The sequence below is a fragment of the Callospermophilus lateralis genome, chromosome 9, assembly GCF_048772815.1.
Source record: "Callospermophilus lateralis isolate mCalLat2 chromosome 9, mCalLat2.hap1, whole genome shotgun sequence".
NCBI lineage: Eukaryota > Metazoa > Chordata > Mammalia > Rodentia > Sciuridae > Callospermophilus > Callospermophilus lateralis.
In genome coordinates this window covers 80,096,229-80,111,568 of record NC_135313.1, presented here as the reverse complement: position 1 = coordinate 80,111,568, position 15,340 = coordinate 80,096,229, and the positions used below count along the sequence as shown (strand labels likewise).

The following is a 15,340-nucleotide window of genomic DNA, read 5'->3' as shown; positions in this document are numbered from 1 at the left end:
TATGAATATGTCCATTTAGGAATGTTAGAAACACCTATTCAGATCAACTGGAAACCAAAAGTCAAAATGAGCCTACATAATAAGAACTCCCTTTGACCAATTAGTAGGTCACTAACTTAGGCATACATTCTAAAGAGGAGTTAGAACATTATATTTATAGAAGGAGCATTATGAACTTGCACTTCAAAGATCTGCAAAATATGAAAGGAAAGCATATGGTTGGCTCAGCTTTTTATACATAATAATTAAAGAAAAGAAATTCCTAAATGTCTACACAACTATGGTATGTCACTGAAGCAGGGAGTACATAGCTATGAGAGTACAGTGACAGCACTGCATGATCACTAGTCATCAGAAAATGAACTCGGAATGTAAGTATCCCATTTCAACTGCATAAGCAATATAAGGATAAGTAATTTCCTCATGAAAATTAGGTTGCAAATTAATCTTATTTTTTTAGGTCTCATAAAACAGTTGATAGGTAAAAAGTTTATAAATGTGAAAACATTTCAAATCAGTGACTTTAAATTAGTGATGTTCACTGTCCTGAGACTGCATGCAGTATGAAAATTGGTTTATGGATAAATTTCTGTAAATTTAATAGTAAGAGATAACTGACATTTGTATAGCATGTTAGCAACAAGAAAAGTAACATTTAATCTAAATTAAGTTTATTTCCTTTCATCTTTATTGTATATTCAATAAAATAAAGCCCAACTAACAAATGAAGTATCTGAAATTCAGAAACATTCATTAACCCAAGATCACTAGAAGTTTAAAAGATAGTAAAGCAAGTTTCAAAAATAGTTATTATAGCTTAAAATTCAGCAGTTTTCACTATGCCCATACCACAAGTCTCAGAAGACTACAAATAAACTACTATTTAATAGATAAATATTAATTTATCTCTAAGGACAGAAAGCATTTAGCTTCTTGGCAAAGTAATAAACTTAGAGAATAGCTACATAAACATAGATTTCTTAGCTATTTTAGAACTAGCACAATCTACTATAAAAATTCAAATATATAGGCTTGATAACTAAATGTATCCTAATACATTTTATATTTTTATGACCAGAGTATTCCATATTTTAACTCAAACCTGAAACCCTCTCTTTAACCTTCCAGAAATATAATACCTTTACTGGACACTATGCTTTGAAGATTATTTAATAAAATGTCTAAAACAATACTTACAAAAACTTTATCTCCAACTACATTTTCCAGACTTAACTGCCTTGTGATTTCCTTCAGAGCAATTTTATCATTGATCTGCAGCAGTCCTGAAATACATCCCATTTAAAAGCACTAAATCAAAATATGCATTTAACAGAAGATTATTATCCAAATAAATTTTCCAATGTTTTAAAAAATTTACTAGACAGGAAACAAAGTCTATTAGTTCGCATTATATCATTAAAAAAATGGCAAAAAAGACATTTGGTAGTGTCAATAAACAGATTTCCTTGAGGATATCATTGATTAGAAAAAGAAAGACAGAAACACTCCATGATGATCAATGTTTGATTCCTAAATATATTATGTATGGTTTGTTAGAGGCTATTATGTGGTTCATATCATCCCATGAAAACTGATGGCCTACTTACCATTTAGGTGAACTTGTAATACATTTTCATTCACCACTTGTATATCCATGAGTTCTTTCAAAGCATGATTTATTAACTAAATAAAAACGAAAAGTTAGAGATAAAAAGCAGTCTCTTTTAAAACTAAGATTGGGGGAGCAGAATATAAACAAATCGTTCATAATTACTAAATTTTCAAATATTTTAGATAAAAAGTCTAACCAGAACCTCATGTCTGACTTTTCTTAAGATACTAGAGCCAGAATTGACAGTACATTCTTAATCATCTACCCAAACTTCTACTAAAAGTTTAGAAACAAACCTAATATTAAAAAAATATATATATTTTATGTTTTTAGTACTGGGGATTAAACGCAAATGTTCAACCAACTAAGCTATATTCTACTGACAACTTAAAATTATTATTTTATAAAAAATTGTGCTCTATATGTGTAATATGAATTGAAGTGCATTCTGATGTCATATATAACAAATTAGAATAAATTAATTTAAAAAATAAACATTTCCATGTTACAGTAATCTATAGTTCTTTATGAACTTCATGTCATAGGTATATTTTATGTCTAACATTTACTATAAGAATAGCAAAAATTAATCAAAAGCTACTGAAAAATATTTATCAGAACAATGCTAAATTACTGTAAAAGAAGTGTTCATCCAATATATCGATTCCTGTGAAATATTGTAAACTACGTAGAATGATAAACATGAAATGAAAATGAGAAATATTAGTAAATTAAGTTGAAAGAAACATAAAGGTTGCAATGAAAAATTATTATGAATAATAATAACATCGCATGTGATAGTCATCATTACCATAAGTACATGTATGAAGACACAAAGGATGTGACTCTACTTTGTGTACAACCAGAGATATGAAAAATTGTGCTCTATATGTGTTATATAAATTGTAATAAATTCTGTTGTCATATATAACAAATTAGATTTAAAAAAATTAAATAATGCAAGTAAAAGTTACTACTAAATATATTTATAGTCAGTGTTTTATTGCCTTAAAACATACAATTATATAGCTTCATATTTTCATAATGAAAAGTTTCTATGCCATCTATTTAATGCTTTTCTTTATTAAATATTATTTTAGTTGTAGATGGACACAATACCTTTATTTTATGTATTTATTGTTATGTGGTGCTGAGGATTGAATCTAGTGCCTTATACATTCGAGGTAAGCGCTCTGCCACTGAGCCATGATCCCAGCCTCCTATTTATACATTTTTACTTGAGCCATAATATTACTCTTATAGTGCAATATCATAGACATCTCTTCATATTATCATTACATGTACTTATGAAAATTTGAAAATGAACAAAATTAAGAAAAATAAAACTTTCAAAAGGAAAAAGAATGATGAAATATTTCTTCTAATATCTCATTAGAGTACTATCAGAAAAAAAATGACCCAGGAAAATAAGAATATACAAAGAAATTATTACAGATGAAATAAAAATTTAGTGAGAAAAAAATTATTTAAGAAAGGCACTGGGGTAACTGGTAACTGTTTAAAAAATGAATTTATTAAAACTATTTGTACTGGCAACAGGATACAAGATGATAAACAATAGCCAATTATTTGCCAATATGTTAGCAACAAGAAATTTTGAATTTTATGGAAAAAGAAATTTAAAAACACAATTCACATTAGTATCAACAGACAGTACTGTGGTATAAGTCTAAAAATATATATATAAGATCAATATAATAAAAATTCTGATAAAATATCTAAATAAATAAAAACACACTTCATGTTCATGAATGGGAAGACAATATAGTTAAGGTCTCAATTATTACCAATGTGATCTATAGGTTGAACACAAAACCCCAGCAATTCAATACAGATTCCCAGGACTTTGTGGATACTGACAAATTGATTCTAAACTTAATATGGAAGTAAAAATAGTAAGAACAGCTGACCCAATACTGAAGATGAGCAAAATCTAATACTTAGAGTACTTAACTTCAAGGTTTACTATAAAAAACATGGTAATTAGAATAAGTTGTATTCCATGTATGTATAACATGTCAGAATACACTCTAGTGTAGTAAAAAAAAAAAAAAAAAAAAAAAAAAGAATTTTAAAAACCTATAGTAATAAAGACAATGGCAAAAACAACAAATCAAATACATCTAACAAATCAAGGGAATAGAAAGGAAGCCCCAGAAACAGATGTACACAAAGTCAGTTGATTTTTGTAAGAAGCAAAGGCATTTTGATGAAGAAAAGATACTTTTTTTCCCTCCAAATGAAAATCACAAATATAGAAAGAACTCTAACAATACCAAATGCTGTTTAGGATGTGGCACAATAAGAAATCTTATCCGTTGCTGATGAGAAAGCAATCTGGTATAGTCGCATTGATAGTTTGGCATTTCTTACAAAGCTAAATATAGCCTTACCATGTATACAATCTAGCAATTGTGCTCCTGAGTATTTTACACAATTGAGATGAAAAATTTCCTTCACATGAAAATCTGAACACTAATGTCTGTATTAACTTTATTTCTAACTGCTAAATTGGAAGCAACCAAGATGTCGTTCAATAAGTTAATGGATAAACAAACTGGTAGAAGCATGCATACAATGAAGCATTATTCAGCAATTAAAAAAAAAAAATGAACTAATAAACCACAAGGGGAAATACAGCATTTTAAATATATTTGGAAAAGGCAAGCTATAGATAAAGGGAAAACAACAGTAGTCCCCAAGAGTTCCAGGGAAAGGATGAATAGGTAAAGCATAGGAGATTTTATGGTGGCAAATTATTTTGTATGACTCTGTAAAGATGTGTATGTACATGACATTATTGATTTGTCATATTCCATAGAAATGTATAACAGAGAATCTGAAGCTATTATTAGTTAATAGTAATATTAATAATAATAATATATCAATATTAGCTTATTAACAAAGGTACCACACAAAGGCAATATGTTAAGTATGTGTGTATTTGCTGAGCAGAGAATTATATATGAATGCTATACAATCAGCTTAATTTTTCTATTAAAAAATTTAATATGCTTAATTTGTCTCCTTTATTGAATAAAGAATATGAAAGAAAAGATGGAAGGGGATAAAGCAAGAATATCTTTTTGAGGAACTAAGCAAATATGAAAAAAAGGGAAAGTAAAAGAAAATTATAGAAGACATAAACGAATTTGAAAAAACTGCTTAGAGTTTAACAATAAATGGTAAAAAGAAAAAAACAAAGGGCAAAAAAAGAACGCAGGATCTGAAAATTCCATAATCTATAAAAAAAAGAATAAAACTTACCTTGCAGGGTGGAAATAAAGAATAAATGGAAGAACATATGTTATAGGGGCACAAAATACATGCTCAATAAATGCTAGTTTATTTCTTCACAGGAAGTGTCTAATACTTTAAGCACAATGACCAGGATAGAACTAACATCAAGAGAAAATTTGTCACTGGGAAGAAATAGAAGGTAAAAAAAAAGGTATGCTCTACTCAATATCCCACCAACTTTGTAAGATTTTTGCATGCCTTCTCTATTTTTAAAAGGGAAAAAAATTGTAAAATAGTGAAATAAAACTCATTTTTAGTGCTACCTGAAATAAGAATCATCGCATGTTTATCCAAGCAAAGAAACACCAAAAATTGCTTTTACCGTGGTCTTTCCTGATCCTCGGGGTCCAATAATAAGTACAGAGTTACTTTCTCCATGGATAGCAGTTCTTTTTAGTAGCTCAATTAAATGTCTGAAATGATACAAATAGGCCAAAATTTAAAATAAAAAGCTGGAATTATTTGCTGGTAGTACATTTTAAAAGCTACTTATTAGTATGCACAGAAATTTCTCTTTTCTTTGGGGATCCTGACTTAGGCTCTAAATGGTCCTACCGGGAAGAACATAGGAGAAAAAGAGAGCAGGCCAGTGCTGATTCTCTGAAAACCCAAAGAGAAAACCTATTAAGTTTGGCAAACATTGAATTTTATGATGATAGGAACAATAGGCAATTCTTAAGAACCTTGCATTTAGAATCCCCTTTTCTACTAACACTGTAGCCTTTATCGCCAGAACTGGGTACCAATATTATGGGCAAGAAGGTCAGAATTCTCTCTATGATATCAGGTACTGGAAACAAAACAAAATTAATAAAGAGCTTTATCATTGTGGAAATATTTACATCTGCCCATATTTCATGATATTGTTCCTACAAACAAAGCAAAACTTTTTCTATAAAAGTATTCCTTATCCTAACAAGATCAAATTTGTGTATGATTAATTTTCAAAACCTGGTAGGCAGGGCTGGGGTTGTGACTCAGCAGTAGAGTGCTTGCCTAGCATGTGCACTCCTCGGCACCACATAAAAATAAATAAAATAAAGGTATTGAATCCAACTACAACTAAAAAATAAGTACATATTAAAAGAAAAGAAACCTGGTAGGCAAACATCAGTAGCTTCATATCTGACAAGGGAATAGGTACACTTACTTGTACTGTGCTTGAACTCCAAATAGGTTAGTATGTAGACTCTGATGACAAAATCTTTCACGTAATATTCTTTGTACCTGAATAAAATAAAGGGGATAAATGTAAAAGTATTACACATGCATTCAAAAATGAATGAAAAAGTGCACGTATAGCAGTTGAGAAGAGATATTAATAAACAAATTCAATCCTTAGTACATCCTTGTCCTTAAGAGCTCTGTTACATTTTCCTGAGTTATAAAACTAATGATTTTTTACCTATCAAATCACAAAGAAGTAATGAGAATTTAGTTGTGAAAGCTTCAAAAAAGGGGAGAATTACTTACTTACTTTAGCTACATCAGCAACTTGGGGACTATTCTAATCTTGTAAATGAATTAATACATCACTTTGTATAAAAATGTCAGCCAAGGCAAAAAGAAGCAAATCTAATAATGCAATGTAATCTAATAATGGTCATGTACCACACACTCAAACTCTAGAGATCAACACATATAAACTGGCTTAGCTCAAATACTATCAATCTGTACCTATCATAAAAGGCAGGATTCTAAATTGAACAAAAAATTTTAAAAGTTCATGTTGCTTTGAAAAACTACTAGATTCAGAACAGAGTAATACTAAAAGTATATGATCCATGCCATTTTTAAAAAATGCAAATAAATTGTCAAGAAATGACAAGTTCAAGAAACAAATGACAAAAAGATGGTAGTTCAGCTATAAAAGCAAATGTGTGGGTATGTAAAAGAAAACACATTTATTTAGGCTATAAAGTAAGGGTTAGATTAGGAACAGGGGTGTAACAGAGGTACAGTGCTTACCTAGCAGGAATGAGGCCCTGGGCTCCACCCCACTCCCAAAGAAAAATGAAAAAGTAAGGAATCATTGAAATCAGCTAAGAAAAAAATCCTGGTAGGTAGCTATTATATCAAATAATCTAATACAATCTTCTAAAACTGGAACATTAAAGTCACTCCTTTTATGGGTCTGATCTAATACAGAAGTCCATCAAAAACCTTAGGAGGCTGTCTCAGATTTGGCCCCATGGGCTTAAATAAGAAGTCTCAGATTATTGGCTTCTCTCAGACCGACAATATGGAATTCATCCTTTATGTACCAAAGAGAAAAATCTGAGTTCTCTTTACGTGTACCAGAGGCTAAGGAAAGACAATTACTCAGTAGTGATAAAACAATCCATAGTTATATTTCAGGAAAATAGAAAGAATAATGATATTGGTGCCAGACAGCCACTTATATGAATTTAAAAAGTTTAAGTCTTTCTAAATCTCAATTTCTTTATGTATAAAATGGAGATAATAATACCTTTATAACAGGTCTGATTTGAAGATTAAGGTAGTTAGTAATCTTGTTAGATTATATAGATATTATATACATAATAGCTGATACCTGAGTTGTAAAACACTCAAATGTGCTATATGTACAGATTCAGTGAATCACATGTATTCTCTACATAGAGGAGATCTATAGAAACAACACAAACCTCATTCTTTAAAAATAAAACACTAAAATCTACTAGACAAAAACTACATGTAAAATATAAGGATAAGAAAGTGAAGTTGTAGTGAATAATTAGAAGGGTCAAAATCCCAAAATATGGTGAATCCTAGCTACTCAAAAGGCTTTGACAGGAGGATCACAAGTTTGAGGACAGCCTGGACAACTTGACAAGATCTGCCTTAAAAAAAAAAAAAAATTCTTAACAATAACAAAAGTGGTAGATCTAAGGATATAGCTCAGTGGTAGAACACTTGCCTCACTAAGTGATTAATTCTAATAGTGTCAGTATTAATCACATCCAAAAAAAAAAAAAAAAAAACAAGAAAGAAAGAAAAGAAAAGTTAAGGTCTTGTAAAGGACTATAATCATATTTAGTTTTGTTTAAAAAAAAAAACTGATGTAGTTGAGGTCAAATTGAATAAATAGAAATATCAGGATGGAAATACCATGCCTATTCTCCCACCATATTATAAGCATCTTAAGAGAGAGACATATGTTTAATACTTAAAATACAGGATGCACTTAATATTAAACATTCCCTAAAAAAATCACTTAATAAACTAGAAAATATATGTACAAAAAATGTATACTTAACATCATATATTATGGTGAAAACTGAATGTTTTCCCCTTGAGATCAGATGTAAGATATCAATGACTGTTCTTAACATTCCTATTCAACATTTTACTGATGGTTCTCACCAGGGCAATTAATCAAGAAAAGAAATTGAAGGTATCCACATTGGAAAGGAAGAAGTAAAACTACCTGTATGTACAGATGACATGATTCTGAATAGAGAAAATCCTAAAGAATACATTAAAAAAAACTATTATAACGAGTTCAGCAACATTTCAAGATAAATCACCATCATATAAAAATCACTTGGTTAATACTAGCAATGAACTAAAGCAAGAAATAAAAATTAAGAAAGCAATTTCATGTACATCATCACTAAAATAAATAAGATACCAGGATAATTTCTTTCCAACGTGGTGCAAAACATATTTTGAAGATAACATTTTACTAAGTTGAATTTAGATCACTTTTAGGAAGACAAGAGTAAGAGGATTAAATTATCCAAAGACAAAAGACAAAATCAGGTAGTATCATGTGTTAATATAAAACAGATTAAAAATTTTTTTTTTAGCCAACAATAAAAATTAATTAAAAAAATTTTTTTTTAGTCGTTGATGGACCTTCACTTTATTCCTTTATTTATATACAGTGGTGAGAATCAAACCCAGTGCCTCACACATGCAAGGCAAGTGCTCTACCACTGAGCCACAACCCCAGCCATAAAACACATTATTAGTTGACATAAAAGGACTTAAGAACAAGCATAACAAGTTCTGTCATTGCACATTCTGGAAAGCTTTGCTTCCACATGATGTTCAGATGATCTTATACTGATCTCTAAGGGAAAGAGTTTGTCTTTGTAATAGCCTTGAGACTATGGAAAACACATACCTGAGAAAGGCACTCTGCATGTATTAAGTTGTTACTCTTTGATTTACGACTGCTCATTTCCAATAAAATTCAATCCTTAAAAAAATGAATACAATAAGCATTATTGGCTTAAATTTATTTAAGAGTTTACATTTCAAGAATCAAAATGAATGTTTTAAAATATGAAAATAACAAACCTTTTTCAAATTAAAAAAATCCCCAATGGCTCTCCTTTGTCCAAGTTCCAACTTATTTGACACCCTTCTACTTTACACAGTTCTTAAACCTACTCTTCCTTTGCCTTAAATCTACAATTCATATTCCTTTCTTATTATAAAGAGTGTTTCTCTTACCCATCCATCCAGTAGAATAATTCTCACAGAAAAACCATTCCTTTCTGTTCCATTCAACAATCATACACAATCTACAGACTAGGTTAAATGCCTCTTCTATGAATATATTTTTTCTTGTTGAGCAGAGTTCTTTCTCTGCTTCTGGATTGTCATGTCCTGAGCTTCTTTGCACTACCACACCCTTCTATCATGATGTTCTGCCTAATTCCGGGGCATGGAGCCGGCCATTTATGAACTAAGACATCTAAGACCATGAGCCCCAAATATAAACTTTTCCTCCTCTAAAATTGTTCTTGTCAGGTCTTTTGGTCACCGTGGTGAAAAAGCTGACCAAAAAAAGAAAAAAAAAAAAAAAATCTCCTTGAGACTACCTTTGGCTAAAAGATCTAATTTTCTTGGCATGGATTTCCTATAGGAGTACCTTAAAAGTCAAGTAATAATAATACCTTAAACAGTGTTTTACTTGGGTAGTAGAAGTTCTTACAAATACTCTGCTAATTTGACCCTCAAAATAATCCAAACAAGTAGTATTATAATGTCCCCTTAAGATTAGAAGACACAGGTTAAGTAACTTGACCAGAATTGAACAGTAAGTAGAAAAGCCAGAATTTAAACCCAATTAAGTCATACTTTTTTTTTTTTTTTAATGTATTCTGGACTGCCCTAGAGTCTACAGAAGGTATACAATCCTATTTAAGCCCATTTAAAGCTGTTTTGCAACTTCCAATCTCAAGTACTCATCAAACTCAAGACAGTCTAAATTACCTTCAAATTAATATTGTGATGTGACAGGGATAACAACAAAATTGAATAGGAAGCCACCTGCCTTAAATCTCCATGTAACAATAATAATTTTATAGCCTTCCATGAAATAAAAGTGCCGCAGTGGGAGCCTTAGTATTCTAACAGGAATCTGTGAAGTACCAGGGGAGCCCAAAACCTAGAAAGGTGGCTTTGAGAGGGCAAAAACTCATAAAGGTGACACATGTGCTAACTGTGGTCCCAGCTCCTGAATCGGAAGAAGGTCTGTTCCTCTGAGGGTTCAGGTATAGCCCCATGTTGCTTTGCTTTTCCTATAATGGGTCCAGGAGCAATTATTCCCACTAGTATTATAGAAGACAAGCCTATTCTCCTGAGTCTTGACTGGATAATGAAAAGTCCCTCAAATACAGTTCTTTGTTGTCTGGTTCTCCTCTGATATAATAGCATACGGGACACCCTACTTAGCCCTCTTGGTTCCTTCCCAGAACTGATTTTGTGGGGAGCTTCAAGGGTGCTGTTTGAATGAAGAGTCACAAAATCTATACTGGACCAAATTTAGTGAAGTAGAATCTAGGGCCTTGAAAACCATCAAAATATATGAAGCTCAAATAACTCTGTACAGATCAAAACATTCCCTACAGAGTGTTTCATCTTGGAATTCTAAGTAGTTCCAACCAAATACCTACCATGGTGATAGAAAACAAACAAAAAAAAAACCTCTCAATAGAAATTGTGGTAATTTTGGCCCCCACCATGTTTAGGTGTAATTAGAGAACAAATTTCCTGCCCAGGGTACTGGAGGGAGGCAGGTCAATGGCACCCACAGGTTATCCAATCAAAGCCCTACAGAAGGTCCTGAAAAGCAGCTCTAGACCCTCTCAACACAATGAGATCAGGCCTGCCCATCCAGGGACCTAGTGAGTGGCAAGCACGTCCATGTGACCAAAGGGATAGGCAAAAGACCTTGGCCTTAGCTATAGAGCCTAAGGCATTTTTGTGACTCTGTTTCAGCCTTACCAAGCCATGGACAGAAAACAGTAGTGTCTGACTACAATCTCATCTAGCAACCTTGGAAGATATCCAAGGGACCCAGAGAAGCTGTACCTATATGCATATCTTATAATAAAACTGCCATTTACAGGCTGTCATCCCAGAATTAGCCAAACATACTAAGGTACCGAAGGGAGTATAGCACAGCCAGAGACCAGAGCAGATTTGTGCTCACTAGATCCCTTGGGGTAAGAGACCAACTAACCACCAACCAAGGACTGCACTATGAACCCAGCAGAAGACAAATGACCTGGTTGTAGTCTCATTTGACTACAGTTACTAGGAAATCTCATCAGCCCAGGAACATCATAAGAAAAGGCTTTAACCTGCCCAAACCGGTCTGAAATGACTAAAAGTGCTCCCTCTTTCAAATGCACCAATATCAGTACAAGGCTACAAGGACAGCACAGAATCAGTAAAACATGACACAGCAAAGAAAAACTAATAAAGCTACAGAAACTGAATCCAGAAATAAGATCTACAAAAGTTTTTAGTTTAAACTAGTTTCAAGAAACTTAATGGACTGGAGGTGTAGCTGAGTTTGAGAGTACATGCTTAGGATGTGCAAACAGAAGGAAAAACAGAAGTTCACTGTGATGAAAGAAAACACAAACGAAGCAATGATTTGGAAATTAATACATGAACAAAATGAGAAGTTTAATAAAAGAAATACAAACAATAAAAACACATTAATTTTGAAGTTCCAGAATACACTGGTGGAATTAAAAAAAAAAATCAACAGACAGTTTCAATAGTAGATAAGATCACACAGAAGAATTAGGGAACTTGAAGGTACATAATTTGAAATGAGTCAAAGAGAAAACAAAATGAAAAATGACTTATGAGAGAACATCAGCATATAAATATTTTAGCTCACTTAGCAATAAGGATATGTTCTGAGAAATGCATTATTAGGCATTTTCCTTCCTGTGTGAACACCATAAAGTGTATTTACACAAGCCTAGACTATATAGATTACTACACATCAAAGCTACATGGTGAAGTCTATTATTCCTACACTACAAACTTGTACAGAATGTTACTGTACTAAATAGGCAATTTTAACACAATATAAAGTATTTGTGTAACTAAACAGAAAAGTCAGAGGAAAAAAAAACTAGGCAACAACAGAAAATTTTCAGCTCTGTTACAGTATCATGAGAACACTGTCATATGCAATTAATTATTGATTGAAATGTTGCCATATAGTGCATGACCGTATAAAAATTAGAGGAATTTCAGAAAGAAAATATGGAGAGGAAAAGAGACAGAAAACTTATCTAAAGAAATAATGTCTGAAAATTTCCCAAATCTTGGCAGGGATATGAAAACATAGGAAAGCAAGAAACTCAATGGTAAAGGTAAATACTAAGTCAAATTCCAAAAATCTCTAGTACAATAGCTAAAAAAGAAAACTATGAAAAAGAGTTAGGAACACTTTTCAGAAGTACAGTATTTGCTTAGCACGGGTTAAATCCCTAGAATTACCCATACACAGATAAACACATATATTCAATTTTATGAAGATCAAAGAGCCCTAAGTAAGATCACTCAAAAGAGAAATACTGCAAGATATATTGTAACCAAATTGTTAAATGTCAAATACAAGGAAAGTCTTTTAGAAGTAGCAAGAAATGAGACAATCATCACAGGCAAGGAAACTCCCATAAGGGAGTGGAATGAAATATTTAAAGTACTGGAAAACAAAACAAAACAAAACAAACAAAAACCCCTTGTAGAATACATTGCCTGGCAAAGTTACCCTTAAACAAATGGAAAAGACAATTCCAGAGAAACAGAAGCTGAGGAAGCTTATCATCACTAAACCTGGGTTATGAAAAATGCTATTACAATGTCTTCAAGTTGAAACCAAGAGTGATAATCAAAACCATGAAAACATATGAAAGTAAAAAACTTAATGGTAAAGGTAAATACAAAGTCAAATTTGGAATAGTATAACAGCTAAAGAAGAAAACTACGAAAAAGAGTTAGGAACATTAATCAGAAGTAGAGCATTTGCCTATCACATGAATGGTCCTGATTAAATCCCCAGAATTACTCACGCACGCTCGCACTGCTCGCACTCGCGCACGCGCGCACACATACACACATACACACACACACACACACACACACAAACTATTAAAAATAAACAAACCTACAGTAATCTCTTAAAACGTACACAATGTAAAAATATGTAAACTGTGGCATTAAAAACAAATCATGGAAAAAGTGTAGTTTCTGTATGTGATTGAAATTGTTATCAGCTTAAAATAACCGACCAGAAATATAAAATGTTTTATGTAGCCCTCATGATAACGACAAAGCAAAAACCTATAGGAGATTTATAAGAGATAAAGGAATCAAAATACACTCAATAGAAAATCATGAAATCAAAAAGGAAGACACCAAGAGAAAAGGAAAGGAACAAAAAGGTCCACAAAGCAAAGAGAAAACAACAATAGGTTAAGATTATCCTACTAAAATGGCTAGGACCAGAAGTATTTCATAAAGTTTTTTTTCTAATTTTGGAAGATTTGCAGACTTTATTGGTTAATGTGAAAATCTGAAATCCAAAATGTTGCCAAATCTGGAACTTTTTGAGCATTGTGTTAGGGTTCAAAAAGTTTTGGATTTTAGGACATTTCAAGATTTCACATTAAAAATGCTCAACTTGCAATACAATGGCAGTAGGAAGTTCTTTTTATAATTACATTAAATGTAAGTGAATTAAATTTTCCTATCCAAATGCAGAGTCGCTGGATGAATAAAAATAACAAGACCCAACTGTATGCTGTCTATAAAAAACTCATTTCACCTTGAAAGACACATATACTGAAAGTGAAAAAATGGGGAAAAAACATGCCATGTAAACAGAAATCAAAAGAAAGCAGTGATAGCTAAACTTAGAACAGACAAAATAAACATTAAATTGTCCAATATTTCAGTGCCTTAATGTGTAAATATAAAAGATCTATATGTACATCAATACAATAAATGATTTCAATTCTTCATTTTCAACAATGGACAGAAATCATCTAGTCCCCAATGCCCCCCCCCCCAAAAAAAAAATAAAAAATCAATGAAGAAACATTGAACTTGTACTATACATTAGGGCAAATGGACCTAACAGACATATTCAGAACATTTCATCCAATGAGAACAGAATGTATATTCCTCTCAAGCACAAGCAAACATTCTGAGGTACAGTTCATACATCAGGCTATAAAACAAGTTTTAACAAATAATTGATATTTCTTGTTATTGAAAAGCAGCTCTTCTAACCAGAATGGTATGACACTGAAATTAATAACAGGAAAACTGGAAAATTCTTAAGAATGTGGGAATTAAAGTACATGTTCCTGAATAATCAGATGTCAAAGAAAAAAAAAATCTCAAGACAACAGAAAATGAAACACAACTTACCAAAACTTACGTGATGCAGCAAAAGCAGTTCAAAAAGGCAAGTGTATAGTACTAAATGTCTGCATTCAAAAGAAAGATCAGAGCAGAAATAAATGAAACAGGAAGTACAGAAATGAAAAATGCAACAGAGTTAGTTCTTGAAAAGACAGAATACTGATAAACTTTTAACTAGATTGAGAAAAAGAGAAGCCTCAAATACAATCAAAATTAAAAAGTGGAGATTTTATAACTAATACCATAGATATATAAAGAATCTCAAGAGTTATTATGAACAAACATCAACAAATTCAATATTTGAGAAGATGTGGATAAATTCTTAGAAACATATAATCTACAAAAACTGAATTAAAAGGAAGAGAAATCATCCAGTAACTAGTAAAGAGAACTGGATCAGTAATTGAAAACCTCATGACAGAGAAAGGCCCAGGGCCAGTCACAGTGGTGCATGCCTGTAATCCCAGTGACTCAGGAGGCTGGGGCAGGAAAATCACAAATGCTAGCTTAGTGAGGTACTAAGCAACTAAGCAAGATCCTGCCTCAAAATTTTAAAAAATAAAAAGAGCTGGAGATGTGACTCAGTGGTTAAGTGCCCCGTATTCATCCACGGTGAGAGAAAGAGAAAGAGAGAGAGAGAAAGAGAGAGAGAGAGAGAGGGAGGGAGAGAGGGAGAGGGAGAGGGAGAGGGAGAGGGAGAGGGAGAGGGAG

At 32.1% G+C, this 15,340-nt stretch overlaps 1 protein-coding gene across 4 annotated transcripts in view; it reads right to left on the bottom strand.

The window, feature by feature from the left end:
- Orc4 (origin recognition complex subunit 4) overlaps positions 1–15,340 on the bottom strand; it is a 66,475-nt gene that overhangs the window by 24,219 nt on the left and 26,916 nt on the right. For 3 of the 4 annotated variants that reach the window (XM_076866541.2, XM_076866539.2, XM_076866543.2), the window contains exons 2-6: positions 9,066–9,140; positions 6,084–6,160; positions 5,256–5,346; positions 1,608–1,683; positions 1,198–1,283 (exon numbers count right to left, since the gene is read on the bottom strand). In XM_076866541.2, the coding sequence (XP_076722656.1) occupies positions 1,198–1,283; positions 1,608–1,683; positions 5,256–5,346; positions 6,084–6,160; positions 9,066–9,122 (387 nt within the window). In that variant the 5' untranslated portion in view covers positions 9,123–9,140. Of the gene's footprint in view, positions 1–1,197; positions 1,284–1,607; positions 1,684–5,255; positions 5,347–6,083; positions 6,161–9,065; positions 9,141–9,241; positions 9,404–15,340 lie in introns of those variants that run through there. The other variant, XM_076866540.2, reaches the window with a different exon arrangement.